The sequence below is a fragment of the Sus scrofa genome, chromosome 13 (genome assembly GCF_000003025.6).
Source record: "Sus scrofa isolate TJ Tabasco breed Duroc chromosome 13, Sscrofa11.1, whole genome shotgun sequence".
NCBI classification, from domain to species: Eukaryota; Metazoa; Chordata; class Mammalia; order Artiodactyla; family Suidae; genus Sus; species Sus scrofa.
Genome location: NC_010455.5, coordinates 77610583 through 77634153, shown reverse-complemented (window position 1 = coordinate 77634153; position 23571 = coordinate 77610583). Strand labels below are relative to the sequence as shown.

The 23571-nt window shown below is 35.0% G+C and overlaps 1 protein-coding gene across 3 annotated transcripts in view; it reads left to right on the top strand.

The window, feature by feature from the left end:
* The window catches only part of STAG1 (stromal antigen 1), a 541662-nt gene that overhangs the window by 229380 nt on the left and 288711 nt on the right, over nt 1-23571 (top strand). For all 3 annotated transcript variants that reach the window (XM_021071121.1, XM_021071122.1, XM_021071123.1), the window contains 2 exons: nt 12936-13043; nt 19881-19983. In XM_021071121.1, coding sequence (XP_020926780.1) covers nt 13015-13043; nt 19881-19983 — 132 coding nt within the window. In that variant the 5' untranslated portion in view covers nt 12936-13014. The remainder of the gene's footprint in view (nt 1-12935; nt 13044-19880; nt 19984-23571) is intronic.

Below are 23571 nucleotides of genomic sequence, written 5' to 3'. Positions count from 1 at the left end.
GATTGCATGAGAATTTTGGATGGGATTTTTATATTTCTGCAAATAAGTAATTGCGATTTGGTGATTGTATTTAATCTGTAGGTTGTTTTGGCTAGTATTGACATCATTACAATATTAATTTCTCCCATTGGTGAATGAATCCTCACCTTGGTTAATTTTAAGTATTCCATTTATTCTGATGTGATATAAATTAATTTTTTTCTTTTATTTCTTTTTTGGTTTCTTTATTGTCACTGCACAAACATAGAGCTTATTTCTGCATGTTGATTTTGTATCTGTAAGGTTGTTAAACTTGTTTTTTAGTTCCAAAAAAGAAACACAGTTGACTTTTTTTTTTGTATATTATCTTGGACCCAAATAGAAAATACTTTTTTCTATTAGTATTTGGTTGTTGTTGATTCTTTGAGACTTTCTATGTATAAAGAATTTGTCATTTATAAGTAGAGTTAGTTTTACTTTTTTTTCTATTTGGATGCAATTTATGCCTGCTTAATTGTTCTGCTTGAACATACAGTGATTTGTTGAAAGCTCTGGTAAAAATGGACATTGTTGACTTCTTCCTGATTTTAGGTGGAAAGCTTTATTTTAGTCTTTCAAGTTTGATTATGAAGTTACTTATGTGTTTTTCATAAATGTTCTTTATATTAAAATTCCCTTCTATTCCTAGTTTTTGGAAAATTTCTTTTTAATCTTAAGAGTATTTTGGCCCTTTGGTGTCCCTTGGGATTTTTGTAAACTGCTTTTTGTCATTATTTGAGATGATTATGTGGTTCCTTTTTTCCTTCTTTCAAATAATTTATTACCTCAAATGATTTTCTAATTCCTGTAAAATTCCTGTGGACAAATAATATACACCACTTGTCCATGGTATATATTACATTTACTATGTAGTTGATCCTGTTTGCTAGTGTTTTTTTTTTTTTTTTTTGAGGATTTTCTGCATTTATATTTAAAGGGGAAATTGGTCTGTAGATTTGGTTTGGTTGTTTTTTGGTGATGTCTTTGGCTTTTATGTAAAAGAAATGCCTTAGAGATGGTGTTAGAAAGTCTTTTTTCCTTGTATATTTTAAGGAAGAAGTTGAAAAGGATTGGTGCTATTTCTTCTTCAAATTGCTTGTTGAATTCATCAATAAAGCTCTCCCATTCTGGACTTTTTTGTTGGGAGATTTTGATAGCTGATTTAGTCTCTTTGCACATTATAGTTCTGTTCTGATTTTTTATTCTTTTTTGAACCTCTTAATATAGGTTATGCAGTTTATTGGCACACAGTTGTCTATTCTGTTCTCTTAAAATCTTTATTTCTGTAGGGTTGATATTAATATTTTTCCTAACTGAAAGTTTGTCAATACCATGAATATATTTAAAAAAATTTTTTTTTGGTATCATTAATTGTGTTTTTTCTTTAGTCTCTCTTGTTTATTTCAGCTTTAATTTTTATTATATCTTAATTTTTGCTGTTTTTTGATTTAATTTCCTCTTTTTCTCATTAAAGTATAAAGTTATTGAATTGATTTTTTTTTTTTAAAGTGTAGATGTTTACTGCTCTATTTCCCTCTGAGCACTGCTTTTGCTGCATCTCGTAAATTTTGGTATGCAGTGTTTTTGTTTCATTGGTGTCAAAGTTTCCTAATTTGTCTTGTGATTTCTTCTTTGACTCATTAGTAATTTAATGAGTGTTGTTTAGTGTCACCATACTTGTGGATTTTCTGGGTTTTCTCTTTTTAACTTATTTCTGCTTCCTTTTCATTGTGCTCTATGAAGACATTTTCTATGATTTCAGCCTTTTAAAACTTGAGACTTTTTTGTGACCTAATTAGCTATCCTAGAGAATGTTGTATGTGCACTTGAGAATAATGCATGTTCTGTTGTTGGGTGGAGTGTTCCATATATATGTCTGTTAGGTGTATTTGGTTTATAATGTTGCTTAAGTTCTTTGTTTTCTTATTAATCTTCTGTCTTTATCTTCTGTGTTTTATTGAAAGTGGTGTAAGGAAATTACAGTCTTACTACAGCAATGTCTGTTTCTACCTTCAACAATTTCTTAAGTGTTTATGTCATATATTTTGAGACTTTGTTGTTTGTTGTACATACCTTTTTAATTGTTACAGCTTCCAGGTAAATTGACCATTTTTACCTAGTACATTATGTCCCCCTCTTTGTCTCTTGTAATAAATTTGTCTTTAAATTAATTTTGTCTGATACTAGCATAGCCACTCTAGCCTGTTTTTTTGTTACTCTTTGCATAGAATATTATTTTTACATCTTCTTATTTTAACCTCTTTGTGCATTTAAATTTGAAATGAGTTTCTTGTAGATAACATATAATTGGATCATTTAAAAAATATCTGTGTTACCAATCTATCTCTTAACTAATTAGCTTAATGTATTTATATTTATGGAAATTACTGATAAGACTTGCCATTTTGCTATTTTTCTTGTTTGTTTTATGTCTTTTTTATTGCTCAGTTCCTCCATCGCTGCCTTCTTTTGTGTTTGATTCTTTTCTAGTGTACCATTTTCATTGTTTTAATATTTTAAATTACTTTCTTAGTAATTATCATGGTGATAACAATTCACATATTGTGTTTATTCCAATCTAGTTTGAAATGATAGTAATTTAGCTTTTCATATATACATATATATATATATATATAGTCATCAAATATATTGAGGGTTCAGTTCTAGATTACCCACAGTAAAGCAGATATGATAACAGTGTGAGTCATTTGAGCTTTTCAATTTCAGTGCATATAGATGTTACATTTATACTATACTGAAGTCTGTTAAGTATTCAGTAACATTACGTCTTATACCTTTATGTATATACATAAAAATATATTTATTGCTAAAACATGCTAACCATCATCTGAACTTGCAGTGAGTTGTTTTTTTGCTGAAAGAGGGTCATGCTTCATAGTTGATGGCTGCTGAATGATCAGGGTAGTGGTTGCTGAAGGCAGAGGTGATTGTGGCAGTTTCTTAAAATAACAAGATGACAGTAAAGTTTGCCGCATTGGTGGACTCTTCCTTTCATGAATGATTTCTCTGTAGCATGCCATGCTGTTTGATGGCATTTTACCTACAATAGAACTTGCAGAATTTAGAGTCAGTCCTCTCAAACCCAGCTACTGCTTTATCAGTTAAGTTTGCATAATATTCTAAATTCTTTGCTGTCATTTCTGTGATCTTCTCAGCGTCTTTACTAGGAGCAGAGTCCATCTCCAGAAACTACTTTTCTTTGTTCACCCCTAAGAAGCAACTACTCATCTGTTAGTTTTCGTCATGAGATTTGTAGCAATGCAGTCACATATTCAAGACTCTATTTCTAATCCTAGTTCTAATCCTGTTTCATTACACCTGAAGTTCTTTCCCCCACCAAAGACTTGAACCCCTCAAAGTCATCCGTGAGGGTTTGAATCAACCCTTTGCAAACCCCTGTTCATGTTGGTATTTTTCACCTCTTCTCATGAAACATGAATGTCATTAATGGCATATAGAATAATGAATATTTTCCAGATTTTCCACTGGCTTTGCCTAGATTCATCAGAGGCATTACTGTCTATGGCAGCTACAGCTTTATGAAATGTATTTCTTAACTAATAAAACTTGAAAATTGAAATAACTCCTTGTTTGCTTTGTCAGGAAGTGTGAAAACAACATAAATCTCACTGTGCATCTTTATCAGAGCTCTTGGGTGACCAGGTGCATTGTCAGTGAACAGTAACATTTTGAAAGGAGTCTTTTTTCCTGAGTGGTAGACTTCAACATATTGGCCTTAAAATATTCACTAAATCATGTTGTGAACAGATGTGATGTCATCCAGGCTTTGTTGTTCCATTTCTAGAGCCCAGGCAGAGTAGATTTAGTGTAATTCTTAAGGGACCCTAAGATTTTTGGAATGGTAAATGAGTATTGGCTTCCATTTACAGTCACCAGTCCTTAGAAATTATTTTGAAGCTTTGAAGCAGCTGTGAAAGACCTAAATGGTATCTTCTTCCAATATTATGTGGTTTTGTCTACACCGAAAATCTTTTCTTTGGTGTAGGCATCTTTTTTTTTTTTTTTGGCTTTTGCCATTTCTTGGGCCGCTCCCATGGCATATGGAGGTTCCCAGGCTAGGGGTCTAATCAGAGCTGTAGCCACCAGCCTACGCCAGAGCCACAGAAGCATGGGATCCAAGCTGCGTCTGCAACCTAAACCACAGCTCATGGCAACGCCGGATCCTTTAACCCACTGAGCAAGGGCAGGGACCGAACCCGCAGCCTCATGGTTCCTAGTCGGATTCATTAACCACTGTGCCATGACAGGAACTCCTGGTGTAGGCATCTTAACTAATTATCTGAACTAGATCTTCTGGATAACTTGCTGCAGCTCCTACATCAGCACTTGCTGCTTTACTTTGCACTTTTATGTTATGGAGATAACTTTTTTCTTTAAGCCTCATGAACTAACTAACCTCTACTAGATTGAAACTTTTCTTCAGCTTCTTCACTTCTCTTAGCCTTTGTAAAATTGAAGGGAGTTAAGCCTTGCTCTGGATCAGGCTTTGGCTTAAGGGAATGCTGTAAGTGGTTTTGGTCTTCTATCCAGATTACTAAGACATTCTCTATATCAGCAGTAACACTGTTTTGCTTTCTTATCATTTATGTGTTCCCTGGAATAGCACTTTCAGTTTCCATTAAGAACTTTTTCTTCCCATTCACAACTTGGCTAACATCTTGCACTGCGAGATGCCAAGCTTTTGATCTGTTTCAGCTTTCAACATGCCTTCCCTGGACTTACTCATCTCTAGCTTTTTTTTTTTGTCTTTTGTCTTTTGACTTTTTAGGGCTGCACTTGCAGCATATGGAGTTTCCCAGGCTAGGGGTCATATCAGAGCTGTAGCTGCCCGCCTATGCCACAGCCACAGCAATAAGAGATCCGAGCCACATTTGTGACCTACACCACAGCTCATGGCAACACTGGATCCTTAACCCAATGAGCAAGGCCAGGCATTGAACACATGTCCTCCTGAATCCTGGTCGGGTTCATTAGCCATTGAGCCACAGCGGGAACTCCATCTCTCGCTTTTGACGGAAAGTGAGAGATGTAAAATTCTTCCTTTGACTTGAACACTTAGTGGCCATTGTGGGTTTATTAATTGGCCTAATTTCAATATTGTTATTTCTCAATGAATAGGAAGGGAGTGAGACAGAGGAAAGGCTGATCAATGGAGCAGTCAGAACCCATGCATCATTTAATGATTATGTTTGCCATTTTGTGTGAATGTCATTCATGACCCCCAAACAATTGTAATAGTAACATCAAAGGTCACCATAACATAGTAGTAGTAGTAGTAATAATAATAATAATAATAATAATGAAAAGTTTAAAATATTCTAAGAATTACCAAAAAGTGACACAGATGTGAAGTGAGCAAGCGCTACTGAAGAATGGTAATGATGGGCTAGTAGAGTTGCCACAAAATCTTAAATTTGTAAAAGATTGTAAAGCAGAGTGTAATAAAATGAGGTATACTTATAATAACTTGTAAATTTTTGCTTTTTCCATCCCTTATATTATTGTTACATATTCCATCTTTTGATTCAAAGAAATGGGAAGATATCCCATACTCTTGGATTAGAAGAATCAATATGTTAAAATGTCCATACTACTCAAAGCAATCTACAGATTTAATGCAATCTTTAATTTAAAGATACCCATGATATTTTTCACAGAACTAGAATAAATAGTTCTAAAATCTTTGTGGAACCACGAGACCCAGAATTGCCAAAGCAATCCCAAGGAAAAAGAACAAAGCTGGACACATAACCCTTCCAGACCTCAGACAATACTATAAAGCTGCAGTAACCAAGACAGTGTGATATTGGCAAAGAAACAAACAAATTAATGGAACAGTATAAAGACCCCAGAAATTAACCCATACACCTATGGTCAAGTATTCTGTGTCAAAGGAGGCAAGACTATATAATGGAGAAAATATAGTCTAAAGCAAGTGTTATTGGGGAAGCTGGACCGTTACATGTAAAGCAATGAAATTAGAACAGTCCCTCACACTATACATAAGAATAAACTCAAAATGGTTTATAGACCTAAATGTAACACATGACAGCATAACAATCTAAGAAGAGGACAGAGACAAGACATTCTTTGACCTAAATTGTAGCGATATTTTCTTAGATCAATCTCCCAAAGGAAAGATAAACAAATGGGACCTAATCAAACTTAAAACTTTTGTATAGCAAAGGAAACTATGAACAAAACAAAAAGACAATCTTCAGACTGGGAGGAAATATTTGCAAATGATGCAATCATTGGGGGGTTAATATCCAAAATACACAAATAGCTCATACAACTCAATAACAAAGAAACAACCCAATAGAAAAATGGGCAGAAGACCTGAATAGACATTTTTGCAAAGAAGACTTAGAGATGACGACCACATGAAAAGATGTTCAGCATCGCAAATTATTAAAGAAATGCAAATGAAAATCACAGTGAGGCACCATCTCACACCAGCCACAATGGCTGTTTCAAAAAGTCTAGAAATAATACTGGAAAGAGTTTGGAGAAAAGGGAACCCTCCTACCCTTGATGGTAGGATATAAGTTGGTGCACTCACTATGGCAAACAGTGTGGAGGTTCCTTACTGTTTTCTACTAAAAATAGAGCTACCATATGATCCAGCAATTTTACTCCTGGGTATATATCTGGAAAAAGTGAAAACTCTAATTTGAAAAGATATGTGCATCCCAGTGTTCATAGCCACAGTATTTATAATAGCCAAGACATGGGAACAACCAAGTACTCATTAATAGACAGTTGGCCTAAGGTGAGATATAACATATACACATACATGCATGCACACACACAAGCATGTGTGCACGCACACACGAATCTTACTCAGCCAAAACAGAATGAAATACTGCCATTTGCAGCAGCATGGATAGACTTAGGGAATATTACATTTAGCAAAGTCAGTCAGACAGAAAGATAAATATATGATACCACTTCCATGTGCAATCTAAAAAAAAAAATACAAATGAATCTATGTACAAAACAGAAACAGACACAAGACATAGAAAACAAATTTATCATTACCAAATAGGGGAAAAAATGGACAAATTATGAGTATGGGATTAACAGATCTAAACTACTCCACACAAAATAGATAAGCAACAGGGATTTACTATATATAGCACAGGGAATTATATTCAATGTCATATAATAACCTATAATGGAAAATAATCTGAAAAAAATTACATAACTGAATCACTTTGCTGTACTCCTGAAATAAACACAATATCGACAACCAACTCTGTTTCAGTAAAAAGTAAGTTATATCTTTAGATTTTGTGCATTCATTAATACAGGTATACAACTATTTTATGTATTTTTATTTTAAATCATGTTGGAAACAAACATAGGAATTATAAACCAATGGGAGAAAAAAATTCATGTATACATATATGTGTAAGTTCCCATGCTGTACAGTGGGGGAAAAAAAGTGTGTTGGGGGAAATAACAATAAAAAATAAATCAAAAAATATATATAACAGAAAAAATAAAATAAACCAAAAAGTAAAAAAAAAAGTATTTATCTATGTAGCTAATTTTTCCAGTGATCACCTTTTTTCCTATGACTTCGACTTGTTTGTTGTTTCTTTTCTGCATGAAGGATTCCCTGTAATATTTCTTTAGGGTAGGTCAGGTCTAGCAACAAACTTCTTCAGTTTTTGTTTTTTTAGGAATATCTTGATTTCTCTGCCATTTTTGAGTGATATTTTGCTGAGTGTGGAATTCTTATTTGACAGTTTTCTTTCAGCATTTTAGATATGTCATATTACTGCCTTCTGTCTTCCATGACATTTAATGAGAAATTGACTAATAGTCTTACTGTGAATTCTGTGGATTACTTGTATATGACAAGGTGTTTTTGTTTGTTTTTGTGCTTCTTTAAAGATTCTCTCAATGTCTTTGGCTTTTACAGTTTGACTATACAGTTGGCCTTTGAATTACACAAGTTTGAATTGTACCTATCAAGTCTTATACAGGTTTTTTTTTAAATAAATACTAAAATAGGAGTTCCTTTCATGGCTCAGTGGTAATGAACCTGATTCGTATTGCTGGGGATACAGGTTCGATCCCTAGCCTAGCTCAGTGGGTTAAAGGATCTGGCGTTGCCATGAGCTGTGATATAGATCACAGATGCGGCTCAGATCCCATGTTGCTGTAGCTGTGGCACAGACTGGTGGATACAGCTCTGATTTGACCCCTGGCCTGTGAACGTCCATGTGCTGCAGGTGTGGCCCTAAAAAAGACAAAAACAAAACAAAACACAACCTAAAATGTTACATAGTCTGTGGTTAGTTGAATCCACTGGTTCAGAAGTGTGGATATGGAGGGCCAAGTATGAATTTATATGCAGATTTCGAACTACATGGGGTCAACGCCCCAACCCTGGCTTTGTTTAAGCGTTAGCTATAATTTGTATCTGTGAAACTCTTTAAAAAATTTTTTTTATCTTTTAAAGATTATTTTCCATTTACAGTTACTACAAAATGTTAGCTATATACCCTATGTTGTACAATACATCCTTGAGCCCATCTTATATCCAGCAGTTTGTACTTCCTACTCTCCCACCGCTATATCTCCTCAACCCTCCAACCAGTAATTTGTTCTTTATATCTGTGGGTGTGTCTCTTTTGAGTTTTTCCAACTTCTTGATTGTGTAGATTTCCATATTTGATTTAAAATTGGGAGGGTTTTTTTTTTTTTTTTTTGACTTTTTGTCTATATATTCTTTCTACCCCTTTCTCTTCATCTACTTCTGGAAGTCTGTGTTCTCTGGAAGTCTCACTTCAATAACTAAGCTTAACTGGAGATGGTTTCTGTCAAATTCTTTTTTTTTCCCCCTGTTAATGGGCCATACTTTAATGTTTCTTTGTATGCCTTTTGACTTTTGTTGTTGTTGTTGTTAAAAACTGGACATTTTGAATATTATAATGTTGAACTCTGTACACTTGATTCTCCTTCACATGGTTTACTGTCGTCTTCTTAAGGGCCACAGTCATTCTTTATTTACATTTCTAAACTCTTTGCAAGGACTGTATTCTTTGTCATGTGTGGTTACTGAAATTTTGTTGTCTTGGTGTTTAGCAGTCATTTCAGAGTTCCTTATCCAAGGGGAGTTGAAAGAAAAAAGGTAATCTCTTGATGTTTGCAGATAGTCTGTTAGCCAAAGTACTTCTTCAGGGATTAGCCTGTCTACAGCTCTCAGTATTCACGTTGTACTTGCAGAGAACAAAGATCAGCTAGAGTTGTAAGCCTGTGCTCTTCTAAGGTCTTGTCTTAAGAATTCGTCCAACCTGAGCATTCATGTAGCACTCTACATTTCCTGGTGTATGTGATAGCTCTTTAAAACCCTTATTCCTCCAAATATCTTACTCTTCAGTCTTTTTATTTTGAAACTGTTTAATGTTTTGCCATCCATCATCTCTTGCCCCAGGCAGCTACTTGTGTTGTATCTTTAAATACTATTGAAAGATAACACTCTTTCCAAAAAAGAAAAACCCTTCAAAATACTCAGCCACAGTTTTTGAGAACAGGTCCATGGTGTTCTCTTTGGCACCAGGAAGCTCCACCAGTAACTTGGTTTGCTGCCTTTTGTGGGCGACATTGAGCTGGGGGAGGGGAGATGGTATACAGGTGAACAAAAATGCTGCAATGCTTTCTTATCAGCTATAGTAGACTCTCTGGTAGACACTCTTTTTGTCATAAGTTTTTATTTGATTTTGGATGTCCACAAATGATGATTTTTGTCTTTTTTTTTTTTTTTTTTTTTTTTATTGTACCTGAGACATATGGAAGTTTCCAGGCCAGGGGTTGAATCTGAGCTGCAGCTGTGACCTCCACTACAGTTGTGGCAATGCCGGATACTTAATCTGCTGCGCCACAGCAGGAAGTTCTATTTTTGTCATTTTTTGCCAGGCTATGGGTTGCTTCACTGGATGGCCTAATAATTGGAGTTTTCTACTCCTCCATTTTTCCTTTCTTTCATTTTGAAAGAGTAGTAATTCAGGGTTCATGGTTTTTTCTTTTCCATTATTCCATTGTCTTTCACCTTAGGTAGTTTCTACCAAAAAGTTTGATATAATTTTATGTTCATTTTTCTTTTTGTGAGGAATTATGTTCCTTTAGCTTCCTTTTCTTTTTGGTGTGTGTGTGTGTGTGTGTGTGTGTGTGTGTGTCTTTTTTCCATTTCTTGGGCTGCTCCCGTGGCATATGGAGGTTCCCAGGCTAGGAGTCTAATCGGAGCTGTACCTGCCAGCCTATGCTAGAGCCACAGCAACACGGCATCTGAGCTGCGTCTGCAACCTACACCACAGCTCATCGCAACACCAAATCCTTAACCCACTGAGCAAGGCCAGGGTTGAATCCGCAACCTCATGGTTCCTAGTCAGATTCGTTAACCACTGAGCCACGATGGGAACTCCAACTTCCTTTTGAATTTTCTTAGTTTTTAAGCAATATTTATATTTTAGAATATTCTTCTTAAGAATTCTCTGATCTTTCATCTGTTTTAATGTCTTAAATTATTTTTACAAAGTTCTTTGTTATTTCTCAAGATTTTTTTCCTATTTCATATATATATATATATATATATATATTTTTTTTTTTTTTGGGGGGGGGGGCCTCTTCACTGCATGTGGAGTTCCTGGTCCAGGGATCAGATCTGAGCCACAGTTGTGACTTAAGCCGCAGCTACGGCACTGCCAGATCCTTAACCCACTGTGCCAGGTTGGAGATCAAACCTATGTCCCAGCGCTGCCAAAAAACTCCACCTATTCCATTGTGCCACAGTGGGAACTCTTCAAATTTTTATTTTTCCTCTATCTTTCCTTTTTGATACTGTATCATGGCCTATCTTGGATGCTCTCTTTTGTCTCACTTCCTCTGGTATTCTTTTTTTCTTTAATAAACTTATTTTTTAAGGGAAGTTTTAGATTCACAGCAGAATTGAACAAAAGGTAGAAAGATTCCTCCTATAATCCATGTTCCCATATACATACAGCCTCTCCCTCTATTAATATCCCACATCAGGATGGTATATCTGTTACAGTCAGTAAACCTGCCTTGCACATGTCATTATTACTCAGTGTCTGTAGTTTATATTAGGGTTCACTCTTTGTGTTATATATTCTGTAGGTTAGATGTACCTATCATGGTAGTATCATACAAAATAGTTTCACTGCCACCAAAATCTTTCTTCCCACTGTTCATCTCTCCTACCTGATAACTTCTGACAGTCACTGATATTTTCACTGTCTCTATAGTTTTGCCTTTCCCAGAATGCCATATAATTCAAATTATATTGTATGTAGCTTCTTTGACTTAATAATATTCATTTGAGTTTCCTTCATGTCTTTTCCTGACTTGGTAGCTCATCTCATTTTAGTGTTAAATAATGTTGCATTATCTGCATGTACCACAGTTTATTTATCCATTCACCTTCTAAAGTTTTCTGTTTTAGCAATTTTGAATAATGCTGCTATAAACATCTTTGTGGAGGCTTTTGTATAGATGTAAATTTTCAGTTAATTTGAGTAAATACCAAGGAATGTGATTGCTGGTAGTACTGGTTGATTGTAGTCTATCTATTCTGGCATATTCATTTTATTTTAAAATAATTTTCTTTTTCAAAGACCTAAATGGGGAGTTTCTGCTGTGGCACAGTTAAGAATCTGACTGCAGTGGCTCAGGTCACTGCAGAGGTATGGGTTTGCTCCCCTGCCTGGTGCAGTAGGTTAAAGCATTTGACATTGTCACAACTGTGGCATAGGTCACAGCTACAGCTCAGATTCAGTCCCTGGCCTGGAACTTCCATATATTGTGGGTGTGGCCATTAAAAATAAAATGACCTAAATGGACATTTTCCTAAAGAAGGTGTGCAAATGACCAAAAACTACATGCAAAAGTACTCAGTATCACTAATCATTAGGGAAATGAAAATCAGAGCCATAATGAGATATCATTTCACACCTGTGTTAGGATGTCTTATCAAAAATACAAAATATATATTCTGGTTGAGAATATGAGGAAGATGGAACCCTTATTTACTGTTACTGCAAATGCAAAGTGTTACAGCCTCTGGAAAAGAGAATGGAGATTCCTCAAAGAATTAAAAATAAAACTGCCTTATTATACAGCAATCCCACTTCTGGGTATAAATCCAAAAGAAATGAAATCAATTTCCCAAAGAGATAGATGTACTCCTGTGCTCATAGCAGCATTGTTCACCATAACTAAGGGGTGGAAACAACTTTAGGGTTCTTGGACATATGAATAAAGAGAACTTGGGTGTGTATGCGTGTGTGTGTGTGTGTGTGTGTGTGTGTGTGTGTGTGTGTACAGTGGAGTATTAGTCTTTAAAAAAAGGGAAATATCGTTTGACAACATAGATTAACTTGGAGGGCATTATACTAAGTGAAATAAGCTAGACAGAGAAAGATAAAGATTATATGGAATCACTTATATGTGGAATCTTAAAAAAGGGGAAGGAATTCATAGAAAAGAATGCAAAAGTGTGGTCACCAGAGGTCATGTGGTAGGGGGAATAGGGAGGGGTTGGTGAAAGAGTACAGATTTTGTTATAAATGAATATGGTCTGAGGATCTAAAGTATAATATGGTGATTATAGTTGATAACACTGTTTTGTATAATTGACATTTGTAAGAGGGTAGAACTTAAATGTTCAGAACCAAAAAAAGTAAAATGTGAGATGATGGATGTGTTAGTTAACTCAGTGGGAGAAAGCCCTTCACAATGTATCCATATAGCAAATCCTGCTATAAATATCTTACAATTTTATTTGTCAGTTATACCTCAGTAAAACTGGAAAATAATTTTCTTTCTTTTTTTTTTTTAATTCACAGGATTGCCTTTGAGGTTGTTTTAAATTGAGTTGCACAGCACTTGATTCTTTTGCTCCATTGTGGAAAGATCTTTACAGCAATGATTACTTCAGAGTTACCAGTGTTACAGTAAGTATTATAGCTTTCTTTTTTTTTTAATGCATGTAACACTTTTTCTATATCGAAATGCTCTCATTAATGAGACACATCAAATATGTTATCTGATAGTTGAGCAATATGTTTGAAATAAAAGAACTCTTAGGAGGTGTAGTTGCCATATTCATCTGTGGCTCTTGCCATATTGTAATGTCACTGTGTTCTGTGTTACTGAACAAAAAACCATGTTAGGAGTCAGTAAATTATGACCACAGGCCAAATCCAGCATGTGGACTTTTTTTTTTTTTTTTGTCTTTTTTTTTTGCTATTTTTTGAGCTGCTCCCGCGGCATATGGAGGTTCCCAGCTAGGGGTCGAATTGGAGCTGTAGCTGCCGGCCTACGCCACAGCCACAGCAACGCGGGATCTGAGCCATGTCTGCAACCTATACCATAGCTCACGGCAACGCTGGATCATTAACCCACTGAGCAAGGGCAGGGACCGAACCCGCAACCTCATGGTTCCTAGTCGGATTCGTTAACCACTGCGCCACGACGGGAACTCCAGCATGTGGACTTTTTATATATAAAATTATGTTATTGAAACAGAGTCACACTAACTCCTTTGCATATTTTTTATGACTGCTTTTGTGCTACAGGTTGTGATATTGAATTGCCTGTAGAGCATAAGTATTTTGTTTAGTTACTTAGAAAAAGTTTGTAGACCTCTGTGCTGTATCACACTAACTTCCTCACTCCCATGCCAGGGCTTCTTTTTCCTGAGATTGAGATTCCCATTGGTGAGCCCTTCTTGGCATTTCTGGTGGCATCTCATTAGAATTGTTGGAATCGGACAGATTCTGAATTTGGACTTACTTTGGATTCTTTGGGAAATGTGATCAGTGTAATGGCAGATACTTTTTCTTTTATAGGTTTCATTTAGATACAAATTAGGAATCTGCTTCTATGTAATAAAAACACTTCAGTTATACTGAAAGTGACCAATAGGTTATGTAATTATTTATATGATTTTATAATCCCAGATTATCTATATACAAGAGACTGAGGTCACCTTCTAGTTTGTCTCCTGGCCTTCTGTTTTTTGGTTTTTTGGGTTTTGTTTGCTTTTTAGGGCTACACCCGTGGCATATGGAGGTTCCCAGCTGCCTGCCTACACCACAGCCACAGCAGCACCAGATCTGAGCCTTGTCTGCTACCTACACCACAGCTCACGGCAACACCGGATCCTTAACCCACTCAGCGAGGCCAGGGATTGAACCCTCAACCTCGTGGTTTCTAGTCAGATTCATTTCTGCTGTGCCATGAGAGAACTCCCTGGCCTTGTTTTTCTTTCAGACGAAGAAGAAAGAAAGCTTTTTTTCTCTTAAGACGAAAAGTTGTCCAAGTTACTTTACCTGCTGAAAAACAATCAATACCTACCCTCCTTCTTTTTGCCCAAATTTGGGAAATATATAAGCCCTTTCTATTTACTTAACATCATGCCTCTTTATTAGTCTTTAACTTGAACGTAGTACCTAGTTCAGACATCACCATCTAGTATTTCTTTCTTTGTACTTTTGTTTATCTTCATTCTGCCTGCAGTCCCTACATACCTCTTTGCTTACCTGGCAAACTCAGGTAGACCTGTGGGTCTTAGCTGAGGTATGCCTCCAGCAAAGCTCCTCTGACACTTCAAAGTTGGGTAGGTTCCCTCCTGTGCTACTGTCATACTGTTTCCTTTTTTTTTTTTTTTTTTAATAGCATCATACTTAACGTAATGTTTAATACCTCTTATTGTTTTTGCCTGAACTGTATACTTTCGTCTCTTATTTTTGTATGGCGATTTCCTACAACACTGCTGGATATTAGGCAGCCCTTTGCAAATATCTGATTAAATATGAAACATAGGTTGTATTTAAGTAGATTGTATTTAAACAGAGATTGCATGAGCATGATATTATTTACCATGTTTTGTAACTCAGTTTTTCATAAAAATGTAAGCTTGTCATATGATAGTAGATAGTAGTGATCTGTGAGATGAGTAAGTGAAATTTGCTTTCAGTTTGTCAGCCGAAGATTGTACTTTTGGTCAAGCTGAGATCTAAGAAGCATTTTTTTGAAAACATAGAATTTTCTGAGGATTTTGCCAGATGCTTTAGCAGCATATATTATCTTGCTTCATCCATCCATCCAACTATACTGTGTCTACACTGTAGAGGAAAGGAAACATGATATGTCCTCTTAGTATTTGTAAACTTCAGTTTCTGTCATTTGTAAAGTGAAGATAATATATTAGAAATTAATTTCTAAAGTCTCTTCAAAAACAGACAAATCTGTTGAGTGATTGTCAATATTCAATTTAAGTGGTTTTTTCTTTTTTATTATTTTAAAAAATTTTTTATTTTTTATTATTTTTTTAATGGTTATTTCCCCAATACAGTTTTTTTTTCTACTGTGCAGTATGGTGACCCAGTTACACATACATATACATATTCTATTTTCTCACATTATCATGCTCCATCATAAGTGACTAGACATAGTTCCCAGTGCTACACAGCAGGATCAAGTGATTTTTCTAATGGAGACACTAGAAAGGTCATTCTGGTGAGTGACATTTCTTGGCTTGCTTAGTTAATGTAATTACCAATGCTTTATTACCTTAGTGTATTTACTGTTAAACTTTATCGAATATTGTCAGTTGCCACAAATTTATATATACCACCAGGTATTATGGTACAAGAATCTATGGTAGGCTCTGGGATAAAGAATAAGTGGAAGACAGTCTTTATTGCCATGAAGCTGATATGAAGGTAAACTAGAGAATTTTATTAGAATTTTAATACGTCTTGATTTAGCCTACTTTTCTAAGGAAGAGATGGATCTTTGATCTGAAGTGGAGGGAGTTTGGGGGAAGAAGGAGGGATCAGAGTATTAATTGTAGACTGAAGGAATGGCATGTGCAAACACCGTTAGGTAGGAGGAATCATGATATGTTTGAGAGACTGAAATAAAGCTGTTTTTTTGTTTTTTTTTTTCCCAGGATTGAGGTTGGAGTGTGGCATGAGATAAGGCTTGCAAATAGGGTAGGGCTGTATCATACTGGGACCTGCTAAGTCTTAAATTAAGAATTTTGAGAGCTTTTGATCTGATTCCTCCATTGTCTTCATTTATGTACAATAGTGTTATAAATGTGAACCCTAGTCATTTGTAGGGTTTTTGTAGAGCAGTTGCTTTAAGTTTGAATTTGCATACCTCTTGATCCAGCAGCATTCTGTGTCTATTCTAGAGTAAGATATTTGTTGTTGTGTTATAAGAGTTAATGTGCAAGGACAGTTGTTTCAGCTCTTGATATAGAAGTTCAAAACTAGAGACTATCTAAATTCTCATAGATAGGAAAGTAATTAAATAAATTTCATACATATTATGGAATACCATTCAGGAATCCTATATATTTGTATGGAAAATTCCTATTAATTTAAATTTTAAAATTAAAATGTAGATATTGTTTTATGTTTATATATGCCAAAACATAACTATTTATGACAGTATTATTCAAACTGTTAATAATGTTGTTCTGCAGACTGAGATTCAGAGTTAGGGTATAATGAAGTAAAACTCCTCCTTGTATTTTTGTATCTTCTTTTGCTTGAAATTAAAAAACAAAAATTTGCATATCATATATTGTAATAAATATATGTACACATACTAATTAGAGTATGTTATTTGCTGGTAAGAGTTGTCACGTTCTAAGCTGGCTGAAGTTTGCAGAATTAGAAAACATCTTTTTTCTTTTGTCATTAAACTGTATTGCACAAGAATAAATTAGTTTCACTAATGGGTCACATGTTAGATGTTAGAACCAACCTGCTCTTGCAGTTGCCTGGAGATTTCTTTAAGAGCATCAAAAGCATGAGTGTGTTCCTTGCACACAAGAGAAATACAAAATCTAATATTTGTGTTCTAGTATCCGGACATGTAGATAGAGAATTCAAGTTTACCTTGAGATCTAAATGGACTCTACCATTTACTAGTTGTGTGAATATTGACAAGATTATCAGGTTTTTGGATCTTTCGCTTCCTCAGCTGTAAAATCAGGATAACAGTATGTCTTCTTACAAGGTTTTGTGTATATTTATACTAGATAACGTATATAAACTGGCACATACTGTATATACTAAACAGTCTGTTTGGAGTCTAATGAGAAAAAGTAGTTGATTTCTTATTCTTTAGTAGAGGTGAATAAGGTCAACTAGATCAGTGATTGACAAACTACTGCATGTCTTCAGAAGCCTGTTTTTATAAATATTATTGCAACACAGCCACATCCATTCATTCATTTACATATTGTATATGGCTGCATTCATGCTATGGTGAGTAGAGTAGTAAATACAGAGACCTAAAGACCCTTAAGTCTGAGGTATTTGCTATATAGCCCTTTAAGAAAATGTTTAGTGACCCTTAAACTAGGTCAGTATAATTTTTATTTGTTTTTTGCAGGGTGGGGGGCTGCTCCCTTGGCACATGGAGATTCCCAGGCTAGGGGTCCAGTAGGAGCTACAGCCACCGGCCTATGCCATAGCCACAGCAATGCAAGATCCGAGTTGCATCTGTAACCTACACCACACAGCTCATGGCATTGTTGGATGCTTAACCCAGAGCAAGTCCAGGGTGCGAACCCTCAACCTCATGGTTCCTAGTCAGCTTTGTTTCCACTGCACCACGGCGGGAACTCCATTATTTACAGTTTTAAATAACCTGTTTACCTTTGAAGATTTGCAAGCAGGGAAAGGGACATGATAGAATAATATTATTTACAGTGCATAGAATGGCTTTGGAAAAGAGAAATAGTAGAAGCAGGGAGATAAGTTGAAATTAATTCATTAAATTGTGATTATGGTAATATCAGAAAAAGAATGAGAGCAAATTAATATACAAAGGACAGCTCGTGAGGACTTTAATGGATATATGTATAAGAGGAAGATCAGTGTGATTCTAGGAATTTGAGTAATAAATGTATATACAAAGCACACTTGGGCATTAACTGAGTTGGTTGACTAATAGCATTGCCTTGAGCCAAAAACTAAAAATAAGTCAGTTTTGGACTTATTTTTATATATGATATTTGGTGAATTGGAGGTGACATTCAAAGGAGCATGTTATACATACAGGTAAAAATCTTAAATTGCAGATAGTCAGGTCTATTGATAATATACCTAAGTCATTCCATTTGCTTAAATGTTACACATCAAATGGGTGAGATCTCCAAGAGACAGAGTATAAAGAGCAAAGAGCAGCATGAGCTTGAGGAATCAACACAAAGAGGGAATAAACTAAGCCTTCGGTGGAGTAGTTTGAAAAATAATAAGTTGTGAGTTGAGCTTATCATTTGCTTTTTACCCTTCCTGCAATTTGCAGTTTTATGCAGGTTCTTTATACAGTTACTAGTATAGAATTTAGCATAGAGGTTTTTGTTAATACTGTCTATATACCTTTTTAGTGTCGTGCTGGGTCCACCCTGTTTTGACCTGGAGAGCTGAATATTAAATTTCTAGGGATTTTTTGACCTGTTTAAGTGTAACATAGCCAATATAAGAAGTTAAATTACATATACTTAAAATTAAATAAATCATATTAAAAATAAAAGTAAAATACTTAAAACTTACCACTTCCTAATTATTTTACATGTTACTGTTTTCTTTGCTTTTGAGGTTTTATTTACTACTCTTGTATCTATATGGTGGAAATATCTCCCACCCCCACCCCTGCCCATGCCTGAGTCACATGGAAGTTCCCCTGCCTGGGATCTAACCCACACCACAGCAGTAACCCAAGCCACATCAGTGACAACGGCAGATTCCTAATCCTGTGAGCCACCAGTGTGCTACTCCTGTTAATTACTCCCATTCTGTATTTGGTGATGTCACTTTGGCAGTTTGAATCTGGTTGTGGTAGGAGTATTCACATTATGAAAATCATCAAACAGTATAAATCAGGGCTCAGTTTATTGTTTTGTTGTTTGTCTCTGGACTCAGTAAAGTGATGGAGAAATTATTAATGATGTTGATTAAAGTTAAAGGTGTATCAGATCTGCAGTCATTATATTATGATACTACAGAAAATTGAGAAAGTATCCTTCTAGTGTTCAAGAACTGTTACATACTCAATTCAGTAAAGAAGTTGCTCACACCATTGACCAATGAGTGGAGTTCCGACAAATGTCTTTGTCATTTCACTTGGATTTTGTTCATTTAAGTGAACAAGGATATCAGCTATCTTTCATGTCAAAACCGTATTTGTTCCTCATTTGTAGCCATAGGTTAGCTATGAATACAGAATTTTGGCACAGTTATCAAAATCCTTTTCTATGAATCACTTAGCTGCATAGAATTTACAGTAAAGAATGTTGTGCATTTTATTGTTTGTAAATTGTGTTATGCATCCTTTATATTGGTAGCATTTTTAATAATTTATGTGCGTATGTTTTTTGAAGTGCCAGTTGTTACACATTTACCAGCACACTTTCATTTATTTTATAAAATGAATAAAATTCCTCCAACCCTTTATCTTTTTATATTGAAGAATTAGTTTTTGTGATTGTATTTTGTATTTTTATTTTGTATAGTGGCTGCCATTTCCACAGTCATTTCCTTCTCTTTATTTCTCTATTTGGCGAATCATTTATTTAGTGTTATGATAGTCAAGAAGGGTAACATTTTCAGTTTGCTTAAGACTTTTTCTTAAAGTGGAACGATAAACCACTTCTAATCAGCCATGTATAGCCAGAGGTAAGGAAGATTGTGGAACAGAATTGCACTGTATTATTTTTATGTATATATTATTAATTTGTTCACTAAAATAAACGTATTTCCTAGGGATTCAACTAATGAAACTACTGCCCATTCTGATGCTGGCAGCGAACTTGAAGAAACAGAAGTCAAAGGAAAAAGAAAAAGGGGTCGACCTGGCCGGCCTCCGGTATGTATATACTTAATCTTTTTTCCTGCAATGGTTACCAAGTAAAGGGGCTTGATATGAGCTCTTTGTTAATTCTAGTACTGTTAATGCTTTTTAAAATCCGTGACATGTTAGAAATTTTTGGAAATCTTGCTGCATAAGTTGGCTTGGGAAAAGGAAATTAGTTATATATTTTTTGCTTTCAGTGTTTCTCTTGTAAATAAATGGTGGTCTCTGTGACTGCATAGAGAAGATCAACATGAAATGAAGTATATTTATGTTTTCCCTGTTGTTATTTTTAGATATAACTCTGATTTCTTGTGAGATCTTAAGTATATACACTTTGGTAGTATTTGGGTCTAGTCTCAGATATGTTCTCATTGTACATGATTATAAAGTTTAGAAAAGCTAGGTGTCCTTACTGTGAGAGATATCTTTATGTATTTTGAGTAAACTAGTCATCATTTAACTGGAGGTGGCATAGATTGGCAGAGACAGTGTGTCAGTGAGTTAATGCTAGTACATTCACTGTATGATGTTATTTGCTGTTAGCAATTTTCAAGTTTTATTTTAGAGAATTTCTTATTAAGGAAAATTTTAGCCTCCTTTTATAGGAGGCATAATATTATAAAAAACCTTCCATATAACTATTATCCAGCTACAGCAGTTATCAAGTCATGGCTAATCTTGTTTTATTTGTCCATCCAGATAAAACATTCTTTCCTATGTTATTTTTGAAGACCTTTCTAGATATAATTTCATTTTCAAATATATCAGAATGTATCTGTAATAGGGCCTTTTTTTTTCTTTTTTAAACATCACCCCAAATCTGTGTCACAATGCAAGGTAATAGTATTTTATTAGCATCACCAAATAATAAAGTTTATAATCATAAATATTATCTTTTAGAAAATATAGTTTGTCAGTTTGAATCATGGTTTACCTATTGTAGTTTATGATTATGTTATTTATTGACTTAATTTTTTATATTAGTCCTGTTCCGTCAGTATTTATTTGGTTGCCATAACTTTTAATTAGCTTCATTGAAACTAATGGCGTGAAACACCATACCTTTTACTTTCCCAGGAAAATCTAATTAAAAAAAGGGATAGAAGGATGACTTCTGCACTTTTCTCTACACTTGTTTTATCCTCCACATTTATTTAAAGGGGAAAAATTGTGGAGGAAAAGACGTAATTCCTCTTTATAATGCTTCTTAATTTTGTAGTATTTGATGGAACAATATTCCTTACAAAAACATTTTAGAAAAGGTGAAACAGTTTTGCATTTGAGAAGCTGGAGTCTGTTCTAGTTCTTACTACTATGTGATTTTTCTAAGACAAGTTACATTTTCTAAGGCTAGTTATACTGCTTTCTCTAGAATTCATAGATTCCAGGTACAAAATTGGAAATAAAAGTAAACCTTCTATAAAGTAGTAGAATAAACTGCCCACGTGATTACTTTCTTGAATTTGTTCCCCTCAAATTAAAATTCTTAAAGATTCAAATAATGTGCTATTTTCTTCAAGAAAGCCTTTTTTCCCCCTAAAGAGAATTTATCACTTCTTCAGAAGGCTGTCATATTATTCTTTAGAACCTATTTAATTTTGACTTATCTACACTTGTATTTCTGTAGTATTTTGTTTTCCTTTATGAAAAGGAGTTTGTGTATCCAAATGTTTAGCTCTTTTGTGGTTAGAAATACAATTTTACTTTTAGTGAAATTGTTACTGCATAATTAGCAAGTAAATAGTACACGTTCATCCCATGTTTATAGAATTCAAAAAATGTCGACCAGCATTCTCGAGACTTGTGTTAGACTTTAGTCTGTATTTTTACACTTACTAGTTCACTTGGCTGTTTGACTTCCACCCGACTCAGGCCCATTTCTTGATCCTGGAAACAGAACTTTCTGGGTTTTACACTGAGCTAATACTTTTTAAGTCATTTAATCCTCACACTGATGCTATGAAATAGATCTTATATGCAGTTTGCAAAGTAGAAAACAAAATAGAAGGTGGTATTTTGCCTAAGGTCACATCTCAGAAGTAGCAAAGCTAGGATTTAAATTCATAGCCTAACTGCTAACTCTTTCTCTTAGGAATGCCAGAATGCCAAACTGTTAATTGAGAGGTATAAGTTATCAGAATGATCAGAGTTATGCCACAGTATCTGTTCTGAAGATGGCTTGGACATTTTCTATCAACTGGCTCCATTTTGAACAATTCTAAATTTTGATTGATACTCTCTTTGTTTAGCTATTTTAATACTATTTATACTTTTTGAGAGTACTTCATGGATCTCTGGTTTTATTTACTCAATCAAATGAAAGCAAATAGTATAAGTACTTCTGTTTTGAAAAGTATTATTTTCATTATTTCTAAATTCTTAGGGGATATCTTGTTTTTGGTAAATCTTTTCAGTATACTGTTATTTCAGAGACTTTTGTTTTTTATTAAACCATTCTTATTTGTAAATGTCCTATTTTATATTTGTTATTATTATAGCTCTCTACCCAAATGAGTATGGTATCTGAACAAATTATTCTTCTCCCTCTCCCTGTCTCTCACTCTCCCCACTTCCTCCCTCTCCTAACCCTGTAGTTTTTTTTAGCAAATAATGGACATCATCTTCTCTGTCTACACAATATTCCCTTGGTGATCAGATCCAGTCTCATGACTTTAAGCTTCTCTAAGCTTATGTCACCCAGATTTATGTTTCCAGCTTGGACTTTACCCCTGGACTCCAGACTCATATCCAAATCCCCATTGAGAATTTTTATTTGGATATTTAATGGGCCTAAGATGTTTGAAAAACTAAACTCTCAAGCTTCCTATCCTCTACTCACCTCTTTACCGTAATGGCAACTTCATACCTCTGTTTGCTCAGGGTATAAACCTTGTTACCATCTTTCAGTCTTTCTTTAAAATTATCAACAAATCCTGTCCAATTGATTTGCAAATTGCATCAATTTTTTTTTTTTTTTTTGGTCTTTTTGCTATTTCTTTGGGCCGCTCCCGCGGCATATGGAGGTTCCCAGGCTAGGGGTCGAATCGGAGCTGTAGCCACTGGCCTACGCCAGAACCACAGCAACGCGGGATCCGAGCCACGTCTGCAACCTACACCACGCTCACGGCAACGCCGGATCGTTAACCCACTGAGCAAGGGCAGGGACCGAACCTGCAACCTCATGGTTCCTAATCGGATTCGTTAACCACTGCGCCACAGCGGGAACTCCAATTTTTTTTTTTTTTTTTTAACTACAGAATTGATTAAGTCACTGTTGCATGCTTTAGCAGAAACCTATCAGTGTGCTCCTTGTCTCAGGGCCCTGTATCATCTTCTCATTGAGGCCTTCCTTAAGGATGGAATCTAGAACTGCATATGTTCTTTCCTACCCAAGAAGACTTATTATACCCTTCGTGTGTGTGTGTGATTTCCCCTCTTCATAGGACTTGTTGCCGTATAACATAGTATATCCTTTGCTTATTTACTTATTGTTTGTCTTCCCCTGCTGGAAGATAAGTTGCATAAAGTTAGGGATTTTTGTCTGGTTTGTATACTAGTGATTATTGAATGAATGAATGGTGTTTAATTTTGTTAAATCAT